The sequence below is a fragment of the Ornithodoros turicata genome, chromosome 8, assembly GCF_037126465.1.
Source record: "Ornithodoros turicata isolate Travis chromosome 8, ASM3712646v1, whole genome shotgun sequence".
NCBI lineage: Eukaryota > Metazoa > Arthropoda > Arachnida > Ixodida > Argasidae > Ornithodoros > Ornithodoros turicata.
The window spans coordinates 34,521,014-34,539,715 of NC_088208.1; the positions used below are offsets into that span (position 1 = coordinate 34,521,014).

The 18,702-nt window shown below is 44.4% G+C and overlaps 2 protein-coding genes across 6 annotated transcripts; both read right to left on the reverse strand.

Moving 5' to 3' along the window:
* Positions 1 to 192: 192 nt before the first annotated feature.
* On the reverse strand, positions 193 to 3,222 carry LOC135367586 (lysosomal alpha-glucosidase-like). The gene has a single exon (XM_064600876.1). The coding sequence runs from the start codon at positions 3,220 to 3,222 to the stop codon at positions 193 to 195; it is 3,030 nt and encodes a 1,009-aa protein (XP_064456946.1).
* Positions 3,223 to 6,822: 3,600 nt separating this feature from the next.
* On the reverse strand, positions 6,823 to 17,316 carry LOC135367088 (zinc finger protein 513-like). Of its 5 annotated transcripts, none has more exons than XR_010414352.1 (3): positions 16,889 to 17,244; positions 10,049 to 10,562; positions 6,823 to 7,536 (listed from the first exon to the last, which is right to left on the reverse strand). XR_010414352.1 is itself a non-coding variant. In XM_064600196.1 (3 exons), exons 1-3 carry the CDS (start codon positions 17,212 to 17,214, stop codon positions 10,368 to 10,370), a joined length of 540 nt encoding a protein of 179 aa, XP_064456266.1. In that variant the 5' UTR covers positions 17,215 to 17,316; the 3' UTR covers positions 8,129 to 10,367. The 5 variants fall into 5 exon arrangements, 1 of the variants encoding a protein (XP_064456266.1); XM_064600196.1 differs by lacking the exon at positions 6,823 to 7,536 and adding an exon at positions 14,526 to 14,812 and having other exon boundaries at positions 8,129 to 10,562; positions 17,157 to 17,316; XR_010414353.1 differs by lacking the exon at positions 6,823 to 7,536 and having other exon boundaries at positions 8,129 to 10,562; positions 17,141 to 17,244.
* Positions 17,317 to 18,702: the final 1,386 nt, after the last annotated feature.

The following is an 18,702-nucleotide window of genomic DNA, read 5'->3' on the forward strand; positions in this document are numbered from 1 at the left end:
GAAAGCTTTACTCCTCCAGACGTATACTGGGGGGACTACGTACATAGGGGTTCCCCGCAAAAGTGAACTCTGGCCACTTTAGGAACAAATCAACGAAAATTAATTAGTTTGAGACATATTTTTAATACTTCGTAGAGCATCAATTTTTACTACTTCAGCTGCATGCTGCGACCCACGAAGAAGTCGGCGCACTCAATATATCCACGTCATGGAGAACCCCTTCGTCATCTGGAAGTGCAGTGCTGTAACTTTCATAAACTGCCCTTCTGGGTTGTACGTGAAGTTCGCTGGACGAGTATTAAAATGAACAACCTTCGGCTTCTGCTTCAAGCCGTAGAGGACAACAGCGTTAAGAAGCATAATTGTATCGTATTTGCAATGTATGCAGTATCCATTCAGTTGGGCGTTTACCACGGTGAACTTCATTAGATTGTAATCTCCCTTTTCGTACGCTCCCACGGACTCCCCATCGTCCCAGTACAGCTCGCCCGTGGCGACGCCTTCGGTGTCTTCAGCGACTAGAAGACTGAACGGTTTGAGTCTGCCTGCTGCTGTCGTCTGCGCCGTCTCTTGAGTTGGAATTAGGCTGCCACCCCGTAGAAGAAGGCAGACCAAGTCCGCTTGAGGGGTGATTGAGAAGTCTTCTCCGGCACTATGGTATGGCGTACCTAGGAGCGTGTCGAACCAGATACCTCGCGGAAGGTAAGGTTTGATCTCCGTCGTATTCGGCTCGACGATTGGCAGGACGAGAAGCGAAGCGCCCCACAGGAACTGTGTGTCGATGCCGTAAGTGTTGACGTCTTTCGGGAATTCGAAGAAAAGCGGGCGTGCTACTGTGTCCCCGAAGACATTGCTACGGTAAAAGAGTGTGTAAAGGTAAGGCAAGAAGTTGTACCGCACTCGCAGGACCTTTCGAGCCGCTGAAGAGTACTGAGGGCCCCACGACGCTGGATCCTGATCAACACTTCCTTTTGAGTTGTGGTTCCTGGCGAACGGATAGAATGCACCCAGAGCGTGCCAGCGGTGGCAGAGTTCAGCCGTAGCGTTGTCCCAAAAGCCACAGATGTCGGATCCAGTCATGGGCATCCCGAGAATGTTGAAAGTGAGCATAGACGGAATCGAATACCGCAACGAGTCCCAGTCCGACTCGATGTCGCCGCTCCAGTGACCAGAGTAGTGACCCTGGCCAGAGAAGGTCGACCTGGAGATTATGAAAGGTCGCTGGGACATTATGTGGATAAGGGCGTCGTACGTGCGGAGGGTCTGGGCGTAGCTGTACAGGTTGTGGACGTTGTAGTGGAGAGAGGCGTGGAGTCTGGATGTCATGCAGAGGGTCTTTGTGCACAACTGTTCTTGACCATCCCCTGGCAGATATGGCGGATTTTCGAGCGACGAGTTCGGACATCCTACCTCTGATCCGCTGTAAAGCGACGATGGCTCGTTGAGGTCCAGCCACACTCCGTCGAAATGCATTGCTTGGTGAAAATAAGACAGCATTTGACCCCAGTATTCTTGAGATATCGGATTCGTAAAGTCGGGGAACACGATTCCGCTTCTGTTCCCGATCAAGCCGTGATTGTATCTTCCGCTCTCCATTCGGATGAAAATGTCACGTCTGTCGCCTTCATCAAACGGAAGGTAACTACCTTTGTCGCGATTGCTGTCAATACCAGGATGCAAGGTTAGCATCAATTTTGTGTCACGTTTATGTAACTCCTGGGCAAACTCCGGAAGCCCTGGAAATCGCGACCGGTCGTACGAGAACGGCCTCAAGTCTTCCATGTAATCCGCATCGAGCCATATGGCTTCCACGGGGATGCCAACGCGCACGTTCCGTTTCCAGACATCGTGTACTTCTTCGATGGTGGAGTACCCCCACCTGCTAAGGTGAAACCCCAAGCTCCAGTAAGGCGGCATGAAGGGTCTCCCCACGATCGCGGTGTACTGCTGGACTACCTTTTGCGGCGTTGGGCCGACGAACACAAAGACGTCCAGGATACCGCCGATAGTTCGGAACGTCGCAGAGGGACTTGGTTGGAGGATAATGTCCATCGCATTGCTGTTCAGGAGGAAGAGACCCGATGATTCACCGTTCTCTTCTAAGGTTATGAGGAAAGGGTGCGAGCCGTAGAAGTTCTTTCCTTCTGTTGGCGAGCGTCCAGCATTGAAGAGAGTGATTTTATGCCAGTCTGTACTTCGAAGTAAAGGTGACTTGACGTCACCGATACCGTAAACGTAACGAGAGGGAAGTCGTGTCGACAACTGCAACAGCTGTTCCGCGTACACGAGAGTGGAGATATTTGTATGAAAGACGGGCTTTCTCGAAGACAATCTGGTGACTTGGAGCTCGCCGTTTAGACTCACCACGACGTCGTACAACTTCGGATGAGTCTTCCTCTGGTCCGCTACCTTAGGGAAGGGCACTTCGTACCTCTTCGTTTTCGCGTCGGTCACTCGAATACGCGCCGTGAAGTCGTCGTAATTTATAATTTCAATTATTACGGTGCTAGCGTCGTTTGGGAATCCAGACGGGGTCACTCTCTTCGCTCTGACCACTGTCTTGAAAAGACTCCTCTCGACGGATTCAACCTTATAGCCGAGATAGTTAGACGGGTAGAAGCACGACGGCGGCAGAATGAATCCAACCTCCGGCGGCGATCCGGTGCTGTTAACAGGCTCGTAGCAGCAACCGCGCTTCAAGCAAGACGTATACGATGGCGGTCGGTCGGGATGGCAGTCGAGCCTGTGGCTTTCCCACACTTGACCACATGCTGGAGCAGGGATTATAACAATTTCCTTGGCAGTGTTCCCATCGCTGTACACTTGGCGTTCTGCAGCAACGGGTAGGATGTTCGCTCTAGCACCAACAAGCGAGCCAGCATCCGCGTAGGTCTGAGTTAAGGGGGGCGCTGGCTGTACCTGTGCTGCCGTCTTGAAGAGCGTAGTATTTTTGTTGAGAACCGACAAGAGATTATTCTCCACATCCGACATGCGTATTTTCAGCGTCATTGTTGGTTCTGGCTTCGGCAGCAATGGGAAGCGCACCGGGTTAGTCTGCGGCTTGAAGAGCATGTAGACGTTGCAGATGACGGTGACGCAAGAACTGAGTATCAAAACGATGCCGAAGAGCGAACCTGCAACGACGAGCTTTCTACGAGATGCGTTTTGGTTACTGTCCGTGCTCGGGGCCAGGATGTCCGTTTCCGCAACGCGTTCGTCCATTTTTGGCCAGGGGTGACCGACCCCAGCACGCGCAGCGCGTGGAATGTACTGTCCGAAGACGAACGCGCGCCTGTCAGTTCGCTGACGTTCGCCAGCCACGCGAAGGTAGATGATAATGGCGAAGACTTTGAGTAATAATGTTGATGCCGTTGACGTTACTGCAAGGATGATGGATATTAGGGGCATTTTGAAAACTGTCTTCTGGGCGTCTTTGCATCGCGTGTAATGACGCTAAAAAACGCTAGCGTTGTGTAGAATGTGAACAAAGGTCATGGAAATAGCGGACAGCGCCTGACTTGTGTTGTCCACGTACGTGTGGCACCTAAGTCATTTTAATATACCTTGTAGTTCAAGCGTTATACCCGGGTGCCCCCCCATCAAACACACACACACCTATAACACTCCCACTTCTCAAATATATTGCAACACCCCACAAAATACTGTCCGAATAAGGAAAAAAAAAAAAAAAGCCACAAAGGCAGCAGACATGCCCCCGTGCACGAGATGAACAGTCCTGGGAATATCCCATTGCAGTGCAAAACGATGTGAGAAAAAAAATATCTTGTGTGACGTAATTAAGAAGAGAAAACTCTGTTTCGTGTATCACAGCTCCGGGGGATAACATCAGCAGTACGCGTGCACCCCCGTCATTCCCAGTGGTTCTTAGAAGCAGATGACCTCTCCCATGGCAGAGGTCCGTGTCCATGCCGTTGCGTGTGCAAAAATAGCCCGATGGATGGCACAGCAGCGGAGCGAGATGTCACACCACCACTGATTTATCGATGCTGTAAAATTTGAGGACGATAAAGACCGTCAAGTGACACACCATAGCTGCTTACTAATGAGATTTTGAGTCTAATTATGTCGTCGGGCTGTAAAGCTTTCTTTACGATGAAACGCGAATACTGTTTGAATTACGAAATGACAGCAGAAATTTACAATGGATTTGAAGAAATATGGAATGTCTCAGATACTGACCGCAACCAGAAAGCTGGAAGAATATCGCTGTCCACAGTAAATCCAACTATGTGCTATTTATTTACAGTAGTTGTCTCATTCAATACATGTATTGGACGTACATATGTGCACTCGAAACTAATATTTTTTTTTGTTGCTTGACGTCTCCTCTTGAAAAGATAGTGCGCAAGCCTGTTGGTGAAAGGACCTCCCATATGGACAATCAATGATCGGTGAAAAATCTGCAATATGAATACTATACAGAGCATGGGCCATGCATATAAATCACCTCTGGATTTTTTTTTTTTTTCCTCTGGGCAAAAGTATGGCGACCTTCGAACCGCAACAGCAAGAACGACTGAGCACAGTTGAAGCACAGCCCTTTGCTTGCTCGTTTGATACAGGATATGAGTGGATAATTTTCCGCGCCCCCAACATGCAGTCGCTTTCTGAAAAGTGCAATGAACGCAATACGCTATGCACGAGGGCGCGTTGTTGGCATCGCCTGGAGATCGCAGCAACGCGCAGCCCCTCGGCTTTTCCCTTTCACCTCGTGCATGTAGAACGGATCTCATCGGATCGCTGTCAAACCACAACAGCTGCACGTGAGGTCCACGTGGCTTCATCTTTTTCACGATAGCGTTGTGGCCCGTCTGCGAATACCCCCTTATTGCTGCTTTCTGAGTGGACAGGCGCTTTGTCACGTGCATTCTCCAATCTTTTCTTTCTCTCATGTGCAGAGACGTACTGAACGACTCGAACACACGACTCAAAACTTTGAGTCGTGTTGTTCGTGTCATCCCTCTGTGTGCCCAGACTCAGGCTTTTACATTACGGAGTTCATCCACCAGCTGGCCTGCATATACGCCATCTTGGCAACTTCATCCATTGCTCGTCACACATTGCCGCAGTCATCTTCATGGTAGGGAGAATCTTCTTCTATCACAGTCATCATCACTGCGTAACCTTTAGAATGCGCGCCTCGTCCACGGGTGGGTCCTCGTCCTCGACACGTGTTTGGGTGATGATGCATGCGCAACGGTGCGTGTGCCAACTCACATTTTGGAAGGCGCCGTACTTCGCAACTTGGTTTTGCATCGGTATACAAAACCACGTGTACAAAACCCGTCGAGCACGTGCAACTTCAAGTCGAGCAAGTGCCATTCCTCAATGGCTTCGGCAGACGCCATAGTATCACTCGACACACCAGAAAAAAATAAAATAAATAAATTAATAACACACACATATATATATATATATATATATATATATATATATATATATATATATATATATATATCAAACGCGCTGCCTGCAACGCGCACATCTAATCCCCGTCAGTATATACGCCGCTAACCGCAATGCGTTCTCACTTTAATGCTTATCGAGGGGCTCCCCAAAATGCCTACTCAATTTTTTTGTTTTTGTTTTTTCAACGAAAATATGAATATGTGATGGGAATTTGTCGTCCGTCCTTCTTGTTCCGTGTCTCTCGGTCCCCTATCATGAAGATGGAATCCTGTTTCTGGACTTTTCGCGCGTTTTATCGACCGCCGGGAGAATTTTGATCGCTCTACGTGAGCAAACGCCTTCACGACGTTCGCTATATCGGAGCATTACATGTATACTTCTATCGGTGAGCTGACGGGAACCAGCAATTTGATCGTAATATCGGAGTTATCGTTATATCGGATATCGTTATATCGGATATCGTAATAAACGGACTCTACGGTATCATAAAATTTCTAGTTTTGTGAAGTATGCAGGGTGCGCAATCTGTCATGCGTCTGGCAACATTACTCCTAGAAGGTAGATACCCGTCCTCTCACAACAGCTGCTGGCAGTCTGCCAATGTGGGGCGGGGAGCGGAGTTTGGGAAGATGCGTGCGCTGCTGCGAGAAGACAGACGCCAGAACTGCCGGTCACGTCACAGACCCTTTGAGAATCCGAAGCTCGAGTTTCGCAGGTTCTTTCCAAATTTCGTGAGAGCACGGAATTTTCACTTACAGCATTTATGTCTTGTGTACTAAGCCATTGAGCGAGATATAGAGGATATTTTTTTCTTAAATTCGTTACTGAACTTTTATTAAAAAACTAGCAAAGCAAAATATATGCCGTTTTTACAGATTAATTATATGGCCAGGCGAGCATTCACTCGAAGAAAGTATTGTATTTACAGGATAACTAATTACATAAAATTCATTAATTAACCCTTTAATTAGGGGATTTCTCGGAAAAGCGATATAGCAGAACGGGAGATATTCCTCGTTGAAAGCCATTCCATTAAAAAAAAAAACCTTAAACCCACACGTGCGTTGAAATATTCATCGCCGAGCTTCATGCAAATGAGCCGAAACAACAGCGACGCACGAGCGAGAGTTAATTAATGAGTTCTAGGTAATTAGTGATCTTGTAGCCACATACTTTCGCCGAGAGAATGTTCGCCTGGCCATGTAACTCAACAGCAAAAACGGCACCTATTTTGCTCTGCTAGTTTTTAAATAAAAATTCTGTAACTAATAAAAAAAAACACCGTGTACATAATATTGATAAGATATGATACAGTATAACATAATTATTTAGTCCATAGTGGCGCTTTAATCAATGTCAATGTAGCACCTTCACTGTAAAAAAAAGACCATAAACAGCACGCAATATTTTGTATTCATTTCTGATACGGTGCAACTTCAGGCACATGACAAAATGGTCAAAATAAAAAATGGTCAAAATAATTACAAAACATTTGCTATGGGACAATAAAGGCTCAAAATGCACAACAAATCTTATACCTTTGATCAGCACGAGTGTTCCCTTGGCTGGTTAAATGTTGCTGCCCTCATGGTACCATCTTGTCCCATTTTTTTTTTCTTTCTTGTGGGCTCTGATAACGACACTTGGTTGTAAACAAATAAGGAATGGCTTTCACTGGCGTAACAGTTTCTTGCAAGTGCGGGTGCTCTGAAATCCGCATTCCCAGCACAACTGCTTCTCTATGTATACTGTCGATATTGGATTTCTATGTCTTTTAGCATGTGTGTATCCTCTCGTGCACTTGCATGCTCTTGTAGCACGAAACGGAGTAATCACAAAACCTGCACTTGAATCGCTTTTCTCCCGTGTGAACCCTCTCGTGCAGCTTTATGTTGGAACGTTGCGCTGCCCTGTGGTTGCAGAACCGGCACTTGAACGGTTTTTCACCGGTGTGAGTCCGCAGGTGCCGTTTTAAGCAGGTTGCGTACTTTGTCATGTATGGGCACAAGCTGCATTCGTAAGTTCCTCTTCCTGCCGTTCGCTCCAAACTTGGCACCATCACGTCGTTTACTGCTGCCTCAAAATGGGAGTCCACGTTGGAGATACCTGAAACAAGAGGTCACTTTCAGAAGAAGGCCTCACCCTTTGGAGCATTCACACGCAAAATTGTTGTTGCTATATTACCCTGCAAATTTCAACGGTCCCACTAGACACTGTGAAAAGAAAGTTTACTGTTCATAATCTTTCCTTTCCCATCAATAGCTTCACCTTATGCCTATGCTTGCAGTTAATTAAGGTAAATATTATTTTGACTCATGACAGAACTAAAAAGAAACGAAAATAATGCAAGCACTCCCTTTCAAATGGGCGTACAGCGGTAAAAGTTTATTATTGTAAAGTGCACAAAATTTATGTTGATAATTCAATGACAGAATGGCAATGTGCTTATGTGTGACAACTTACAAATATGAACCAATTAAATGTTACACTAAAGAGTAATGAACACTTAACAGTTGAGCTATGCCGCTGTGCTGTACATGCCATGATACCTTTTCAGAGAACCCCTATAGCGTTTGATATAAAATGCTGTTCACGTGTCACAAACAACACTCATTTGCAATACATGTGTACAGCGTTCTTGGGTGCTTTGCTGCAGACCACTGGACGGCTCTAGGAAATTAAAGGACAGTCACTGCGCTCCAATGTTACAAAAATACAGTTCTTTTATTACACAAACAGAATGTGTACAAGGCATCTCATGGAAGTTAGAAAAGATAAGTTTAACTGGGTTGTGGTGTATTGGAAGGAAGTTAGAAAACTTTCCCACTACCTTCAGTATAACACTGAACATCACTTCAGCTGACTGAGATGTGTACATTGTCACATATCTACCAGCCACAAAAAGTATTTCATTACTGTGCTGGGCACACAAGAGAAGATACAGGATAAGACTTTTAAGAAGGATGACTGGCAGGACAATTCTTAATTGGGTCTGTAGAATCTGTAGAAAGACAGGATGGGATAAAACTACCAGCCATCTGCATCCACCAGCATTAGGATGTGCTGAATCATTCAAAACTCTTTCAATGAAACTCTTCTGTTTTCCCTTAGGAGTGCTGTGTTCAGCATCCATCTTTATCACGTTACAACAATGAAATTTCAATCTTCTGGGACTGCTATGTAGGGACCCGCTCAGAATGCATTGCATAGCCGAAGGATTAGAGTGCCTGGCGGATACCTGGTTTCAGATCATCATTCTTTTTAACGATGCATGATGATGGAAGTGATTTAATCTCAACCTCACATACCTCAGTAGCGAAGGATTGGCTGTGCAGCAGGCTGTCGGAGCATTTTTTTTCTTTTTTCTGCTGTTGTTTGCAGTGTGCTTTGAACTGAACAAACTCAATAAACATAATGGTGCACGCTGTCGCCAATCTTACATTCTACTCTCGAGAACCTTAAAAGTACGCATGAAACTGTGACCCTGTATGGCCCACAATTCCCAGAAGTACATGACTAAAGTTACTGTACATTCCAAATAGTGTGTGCAAGAGCAAAACTAAGTGCTTGTAGACAATCAGAAAACAGTTGTGGGCCATGAGATTGCCATGCCTGGTTAATATCACAGCAGTTCTCTAATTTTCTTTGTTTAGGTTGGGCTGGAATTTCAAGGCATATTCTTTGTTGCAGTTGCAAACAAATTCACCAGAAATTCAGCAGAAGATAATCTCCTACAATATTACGAACTGTGGGATATATTTTTCAGTATCATCAGTCGTATGGTACAGTCACCAGCCGAATATTTGGACCCCAGCAATGCAAATTTGTTTAACGGCACTCAAAGCATGCATGTCCCCTGTGCACAGAGGTGGAGACCCCTATGTACACAGTAGTAGTAGGGTGCATTGAACAAACTGAAAGTGAACATGACACGTTGTATCTGATGTGAAGGGAAGCAGACGTGATTGGGATACATGCACCAAGTGCAGCAGCTGTCACAAAGGGATCCGCCATTTGTGAGAACTGCACCTAAGAGAATAGGGTCTGCCAATCCGCAGCATCAGCGTGTGTGATCTTGACACCACGTCTATAACATGTCTGGCATTAGTAGTCCCACCAATGATGACAACAACAACAACCTCATCTGGTGCCATTGTACACTAGTCCTTGCAACAGCCCTTGCACTTATTAAATGTGATGATCATAGAATTTCTGGTAAACTAATGCTTTGTGCTGCAGAGCGAATAAGAGTATATATTGATATTTTGGGATGCGCATGTGCAATGTGCATGTCACCTTTGTGTAAAAAGTAACCACTTGGACGGCTCGATAATTCGGAGACAATTTGCAGTTTCTGAAGTCCAAGAAACCATTTGGCAACTGTAAAGACACCAGCCTCTGCTGCTACTGATCTCTGACTTGTAAAGCTGCGGATGGCAACTATATTTTCGTTGTAAACTTAAAAACCACCGAGAGTAAACAACGTCTGATCACTTAAACGATGTGACATGGTCATTAAAAGTCCACTAATCGTGTCTGTGCCTCGGCAGCTGTAGCTATGGCGATAAGCCATCACGAGCCGCATGGGCAGCCACACATAGCCTGTGTTTGAAATCACCTGTAGCAAATGGCCGAAGCAGACGACATCCCAACTCCACGTGCCCACGTGGGAAAGGTGGTAAGAGGAAGCGTTAAACGTCTCATCGTCCACCCCAGAGACGGTCGCCCGAACTAGAGCATGTGTTTCTCTCGATGTTTCTTTAAGACCCCACTCTGATTGGTCGCGAAGGAGCAGAACTGGCACTTGTAAGGTTTCTCCCCCGTGTGTGTCCTTTCGTGCCTGACCAACGTGCACTGCACAGCCGAGGCGTAGCTGCAAAAGCTGCACTTGTAAGGCTTCTCTCCGGTGTGTCTTCGCTCGTGGTTTACGAGGTGACTCAGCTGACTTCCGGCATAAGTGCAGAATCGGCACTTGAACCTCCTCTCCTTTGAGCGCTTGCTCTTCGCCAGTACGCTTGAGCTTTGCCACAGGTTGTTAGGAAGCAATTCACTCTCGTAAGCCGTTGTTTCGGACTCCAGGAATAGCGCCGACTCTCCCTGCGGCTGGTCTTGGAACGTGTCGCGCAGCACTCCTGAAAAAATAAAAATAAAAGAGTACAGAAACACACTTGAGTGATCTGCTGTGAACATGGTTAGACATGCAGGAAGGTAGTTTGACTAATTATCATGTACAGTGCCGCTGCAATTTAGTCTTGTGCTGCGTGACATCGAAGAAAAATTGTTCACTGCATAACCGTCGGATCACGGTCATAACTGTGCCCAAATTTCTCTCGTCAGCATGACCCACATAGTTTTATGACCGGGGTGTCTGCGGTACACCGAAAAAAATATTCACCACTGCACAAAAATGCATTTTTTTTACCGGGTCTAAGATTTTATTTTTTTCCTTGAATGCACACCATGCGTAAGAGAACTTAGGCCTCAAAATTATAGCAGGATGATATCAATCAACTCCAAAAAATTAAATAACAATGCTTGATTGAAGCAATGGAATGTTATCACACATACGTCAATGCAGTGACAGTGATAAACTATGATACGGTGTAACACACTGGTACATGAGAGCGTGGAAGACAACCAATGATAAGAATAGAGAAAATAATGGAACAAGAAAACGAGCACAAACAAACAAAATGAAATTGACAGTTCAACAAAAATAATCACGCTGAAGAGGAGAGGTTAATCCAAGGTCAATATATTACTTGCATCAACTTATCTCTATTTCTTGCTTAGTTTCTTTTTGGATTTTTTGTTGTTGTTGTGATATTCACCCTTCCATCTGCACTTAACCACAAATGGGGGTGATGGGACCATACTCTCTAGTGGACCATAGTGCCCTAGTGGACCATAGTGCCCTAGTGGACCATAGTGCTCTAGTGGACCATAGTGCTCTAGTGGACCATAGTGCCCTAGTGGACCATAGTGCCCTAGTGGACCATGTGCCCTAGTGGACCATGTGCCCTAGTGGACCATGTGCCCTAGTGGACCATAGTGCTCTAGTGGCACATACAATATTTAAGCTAAAGCTGATCAGATTCAGCCAACAGATCAGTCAGCTCAGCTGCGTAAAATATTTCTGTTGCCACATGTGTAGTCTTATAAAACTCTGCAGAAACATATACACAAATAAATTGCAGTAATAATTCAGACACACCGTAGATGTGCATATTGCATACATCTTCGTGTACAGCTCCCATCAAGGTTAATAACAACACTGGAAAAAAATGTGGTCTTGTCCCCGAATGCGATTACAGCAACCCTTGGAGCCATGAGGAAATCTTAATTGAACAAAATTATTCTCTTAGGGTAACGCAATGATTTTTGTTCACTTAAAATTCCCACAGGTGCCCCCGGGGGGCTGTTATCACGCCCGCAAATGATGCATTCGGTGTTAATATCAACTTTTATGGGAGCGGTATAAAAGACACTAAAAAAAATAACCCCAAACAACAGAAAATGGTGCTAGAGCTCAAAGGCAAACTGACAGCATGCGTGTACAAAAACTCGGCAAGCATAGCGTATGCACAGTGTGCAACTTTGAAGGCAAGGAGACAATTGCACAGAGCAATCATTTTCGACATTGCACGGTAGTCTAACAAAAGGGCACCGCTGATAGCGCAGAAAAAAAGAAGTGACAATATATCTCCAGGTCTTTCATTAAGGTGGTGTAGGACCTGCCTGCACAGGAGGTTGCTCTGTAATCTGCACAAGTGCAGGTGACTAACACTGAGGTTGTTCCAACTGCCCCACTGAGTCCTCCGAAAGGGACGCAAAAGAGACACCTTTTGGGAAGTGAGAAAATGTGTGTGTGTGTGTCTCAAATGTCCCACTTGTCCTCCTGGAGGCCAAAAGCAGACGCCGGTACTCACTACTGTACTACATGTAATAACAAAAGTAAATGCAAAAAATTTACACTTGTACAGTATCACATCACACTGGTGTACAATTGTGCGTCAGATAGTGGAATGGATGACACAACAATGTACAGTTCTTGTTTACGTTTTGTCCACTACCGTTTACACTTCGTGGTCACTGTACCCTTGACCAACATACAAAGTAACTAGCATGTTCAGACGATATGCAGTATTTTATGGCTCCCGTAAGATTCTTGGGGTCATAAAAGCATATTTTTTCATATTGCTACTTCAGGTCACAGAACCATCACTAGCTTGGCGTTGCGTTGAATTAACACACATAACATAAAGCAATGCCACATACAATGGGTGCATGGCTGTGCGAGGATATGTAGCGATATGTCTGCCGCCCAACTAATGTGTGGTATTCTGTAGAAAGCGTCACCATCTTTCAAAAAGTACCCAGCCCCGGGTTCTGACAAAGTCAGAATAGTATGTACAAAATAGTTGCTGGTACAGCACCACTTTGATGAAAAATTACAACAGTGAAACCCCAATGATACAGTTTCCAGAGACCTATGATTTAGACATGGGAACAACGTCGAGACACTTCTTGGGCTATTTTCAGCAAGAGATGCATATTTTGCCAGCATTCACAGAACCCGAGTCCCACCAGATTTCATAAAAACGAAACACTGAAATTGCCGTGAGAAAATTTAAAAGACACACGAGTCTACTGAACTGTTTTGTTACACAGCAAAACCTGAATAGTACATGAAAGAACTGCTAAAAACCAAGCGAGCCGCCAATTCGAATTCATATTACTAAAATCACGAGACCAGGGACTACAAAAACACACACACACACACACATACAGGGTGTTTCGGCTAACATGTCATATAATTCTATTTAAAAATCTACTTGTCGGAACATTATGGGATCAACGCTATTGAACTAAGGGAGATTTTGCCATTACTTCTGAGCATTTTATGAAATTTAATTTTCACATTTGAACTCAGAAACTTGACAAGTCAACCTGACGTTTTTTTTTTAACAGAAACAGAAAACGCATGCAGGATTTACCCTATTCGAGCACAAAATATGTTTACTACTAAGGTCATAGTAAAAAAAAAATGCAAAAAACAGCCCTTTCGCGACCCACAAATTTTTCTTTTCACTTTTCCTTTTACAACCTTTTGACAACGGCATCACGGTTGCAATGCACATTATCTTAAAGAAGAGAGTGATGGAAACAGGAAAGGGGAAGACCGTTTTCCTTCTGTCACATCTTGCATTATCTTGATGCAAAAATGAGCTCGACTGCCAATTTGACTCTTCAAAAGGATGGCTTTCGCAATTTTTTTCCGGCCATTACCTTTGTAGTAGTGAACGTATTTTGTGCTCGAATGGGGTAAATCCTGGATGCACTTTCTGCTTCTGTAAAAAATAAAGACTGGTTGACTGACGACGGCGCTCAATTGGGAAAATCCAAATTCTTGTAAATTAAATTTGATAAAAGTGCTCAGAAGTAATGGCAAAATCTCTCGAGATACGTAGCGTTGATCCCATAATGTTCAGGCAAGTATATTTTTAATATAATTTGATGACACATCACTTGAAACACACCGTATACGTGTGTGTGTGTTTTCGTAGTCCCTAGTCTCAGGAGTTTTCCTAATAAGAACAATACATTTTTTCTGCATTTTTCTCCTCCTAAGAAGGTACCTACAAGGCTTCACTGTTATCAAATATAAAACATTTCAGCACAACTTATGACGGAATTCTCATACGGGTGCCTATACGGGTGTACGGGTGCTTGCACCACGGGACATTATGGCATCAGCGGTGCAGGAACCCCTCACTGTGTGCAAGTCCCACCTCGTCACATGACAACAAAACTCACGCCATAACCTTCATCATATGGAACATCTGCACACAACGTCCATGAGCGGTGACCTTAATTCCAAAGCCCTAAATTTTATGCCGCATCTCATGCCTCTTCAAGTTTTCACTCCGCGACGACTCGTACGGACAAGTTTTGCACTTGAACGGCTTCTCCCCCGTGTGTATCCTTTCGTGGCGCCGAAGGAGGCTCGGATGAGCTGCCTCGTAGTTACAGAACTTGCACTTGTAGTGCAGCTTCGCGGAGTGTCCCTTCTCATGTACGGCGAGCATCCTTACCGAAGCCGCCGTGTAATGGCAAGTCCTGCACTTGAAACGCTGCTTGTCCACATGCGTCTGTTCGTGTTGCTTCAGTTCTTGGCTGCTGGCAGCCACTTGTGCGCAAAACCTGCACGTCAAATGGTGCTCTCCCATGTGTGTCTGCTCATGCTCTATTAAATCAGAGACTGTGTCAGTTGTGTACGGACAAACACTGCATCTGTGGATCAGTGGAGACAATGAGGCTGGATGTGCACCGAGCTGAGATGCGTGGGTGGCACTTAGGAACATCAGGAGCTCAGAATGTCCTGCAAGAAGATAACGACGGCGACTCAAGTTAGTGTAAACTTAAAATGATGACGAGTGCATTACTTTATGTCACTTGCAGATAGAGGAGAATGTATCATGCATGGGAGTGGTCTACAGACAGCTCAAGATCACCTTGTTCAAGAAAGAAGAAAAAAAAAGGCTCCGTCTCTACGATGTAGGACAAAGATATGTGAACAGCAGGTTGGAGACTCACAAATATGTGAAATATCACAGTCTCTGAAGTGGCCGAATTGAACAGCCTTAACCGCAGTTCAATATTCAGAGAGCTTTGGTGTCTTTGAAGTGCACTACCTAGACTTCTTGAGCCACGTAAAACACCCTACAGCTATTTACAACATAGTTACAACAAGTATTAAATTTGGGCATATTACTACGCAACTGCTAAGAAACATTCCTGTCATATCAGACGTATACCCTGGAGCTAGACCAGCGTAAAAAATATGTTAAGTAAGCCCAGCAGGACTCTGGATTAGAACAAAGTATGCAGTATAGATGCAGGGTGCTGTCTTGGTGTCAAGATTGCGAAAGCTTTACCTCACAAGTAAGTCGTATAGCAGTACCAAAGAAGTGAAAAAAATTGAAGCTTCACATTCAGTAGTTTCTCATAATTCAAGCTCAGCTGTACCGAAAGTACACATTGGCTCCACACTGCTTTCACATTGTGATACATAGAAGCACAAGGAACATGGCAATCACAGGCACAACACAATTTTAACAAAGTTCATGCCACAAAGCAAGTGCAAACAGTGTAACACTGAAACATAATTATTACAAATTCACAAATAGCTAAAGAGTTTAAAGCTATATCACATATCTGCATGTCTTTCACACTGTAGTGCAGAAAAAAATCCAAAGGTTCATTAAAGCCAAGAACTACTTGCATGTTTGTGACAGCATTAATGCTATTTTCACAGCTTTACTGCTAATGATGACATGCTGTACATGTTACATATGATGGCATGATAAAGTGGGACATACATGTCCCACTGTCTCATAAAGACGTAACAAAATGACACTAGGACACAAGTTGAAGACAAAAATCAGCTTTGCTGTCACGAGGAACCACAAAATAGTGTACGGAGGGCCCACAATGGCAAAGTAGCTTCTCTGTCAAAAATCTGGAATGACAATTGAAAATATTTTGAGCATGAAACATTCAGACAGGAGCCAATGCAGACGTGTTGTCTGGGTTGTGGTTACAACAGGTAACAGGGTTGTGTCCCACCACCGTTACTGTTAATAGAAGCCGATTCGTGTTCACATTTGATGCCAGGCAACTCAGAAATGCACAATTATGCATTACTTCATTTTGACGAGTTGTACCATGCTCAAGCCGACCTGAACTGCCAAGGCAACAGGTGCTCAAGAAGGTAAAATTATCAACTAAACTCAGATTAGCAATTTACTTATCAATGTCACAACCACATCTTGCTTTCATTTCTAAATTGATAAGGAGCTTGCTAGTTTAGCTGAGAGCTGTGTGTTTGATTACAGCGGTTAGACTACTTGTACTGTCACACTGCACTGCTCTCCTTGTGAGCGGCACAATTGCCCAATTGTAAGTGGGTAGTGTAATCCGCATCTCAAAGGGGTCGAAGATGATGGCGGTGTAGCGTTTTACCCTTCCGCCATACATAGCCTTCCTCGAATTAACACAATAACATCGTGAACAGGTGGTCTGTTACCGTTGTACAATGATTGTTTTCTTTGTTTTTTTGTTTTTTTTTTAAACCGTAAGTCTTCCTTGCTGGACGTCACAGCACATAGCCAATTCTAAGGTCATGCTATTTAAGATATGGTCAGGGAAGCAAGTTATGCGCATCGCATCATGCTGCAAGCGCGCCGGCCACAAATTTGAACGCAGAAGAAAACGCGTGTGTTGGGCGCAGCTGCGCGAGGAATAGCATTCAAGACAAACAAATGTTGACAAACTTTCTCGACAGACAACCAATTAGCCATACCGTATTACAGAGTTGCAGCTACATAATTGTACTTGAACATCACACAACGTATGCACAAAAGAACACAAAGATTATCGTGACAGCACAACACACCACTAGATTTCACGTGTCGCAGTTGTAGCTCGCGTCGTTATGCTGTTCTCAGTCTCAGTACTGTGAAGCTTATTTGTAGAAACGCAGGGAAAGCGCAAAATAATCTGGAAGAAACGCGTAGTATCGCAGGTAGACATAGGCTTTGTAATTCTCTTATGTTGCAACAGGAGGAACACCTGTCTCCCGTAGTTGACCTCACTCAAAGTTCACAGATTCTCCCGCTCGAAGACTTCCATCGCTGGAGCTCCTTACCTGATAAAGCACCTACCTGCTTCTCGGACACTTGCACAAAGCGTAGAAAACGCAGCTTTTATAAAGCACTCCATACACGGAAAGACGTTTAATACATAACACAAAACCGCTTCCAACAACAACAACACTACAAGGCAAGAAATATTTCCCACCACAGGCGGGTCAATGCATTACAAACATTACTCCGCGTTACCATTTCACGTAGATGGCGCGACCTTGCTGATCCATATGTTTTGCTCGTTGCACTCATTGTAGTGTCCACTGGTGTCATTATTATTGTCATGCATTGTACCGATGCATATCTTTCTTCTGGATTAATTATAAGTTAGTATTAATTTATATATGAGCCGAAGCAACTTGCAATAGTAATCTCGAAACTGAGCCTTTGTAGCATTTGCCTATTTGTTTACACGTACGTCAGTAGACGAAATATGACGGGCTAGACGAAGCAAACGATTATGTACCTCGATGTACCTGAAGGGAATATTTTTTTTTTTATTCCGTGTTACCGCCGCGAAGCAACTGTGGCTATGAGCGGGTGGGTGGGTAACATGCGTCCTGGGCCGACTTCGTGAGGAACTGTGCCGACATTCGTCTGCATAGTCTGCCAGAAAGCCTCAGACAGCACAGCCAGTGATAGGATTTGAACCCACCACCTGCCAGTATTCAGCACTACCACCAACCACTATGAAACTGGTCCGAAGCGAATACAATACGAATGGCTATGTATACCCGAAGCAAACATGAAGAGAAAAGGTTATGTAACTGACCCGAACACAAACACTGTACATGTGCTTATGTAGAGCATATACACGTGATACATGTGCTGCATATCTCTTTGGTGCTTTTTTGGGGCTGATGAGCACAGCTTTAGAACTTTGCAGTTATGGTTTGGAAGAGACATTGCTTCAATTGGAAAATCCAAATATAGCATGCCACATTTAATTTGAAATCAAATATTCATTTATTCGCTTTGACATTCGAAAGATACAAATATTCACACATCCTTGATCAATGGCACACCTAATTTTTCTGCTGGCAATTATGCAATCTTTTGACAGTTCTAACAGGTCAGGTGACATTGGCCTAAATAAAATCGACTGAATTTAATTTTTTGTTCAGATATTGTTGAGTGGTCAAACTCAAACGGCATAATATGATATTAAATTGTGACAACAAAAAATATACTAATATTATTATTAAATAAAACTGTGACAACAAACTCTTCCCCCACCGCACAAGCATAAACATAATGCCCAGCTGAGGAATCAAAGACAAAACACTTCATTTTCTGTCAGAACATCTGCCTTCGGAACTTCCAGAATACAAATAAACAAAACAGCGTCATCTGCAGACCAACAGGCACGGAAAATAATTTCACGACGCACGTTTTATGTGTGACCTTGCATGTTGCTGCTTACACAGCGCTTTACATGTGTATGGCTTCATGCGTCTTGACATTACTTTTTTGTGCCGTTGCATAGTCGCAGAACTTGCACTTGTACGGTTTTTCCCCAGTGTGTGTTCGTTCATGCGTCACAACGCTGCTCTGCTGAGTTGCT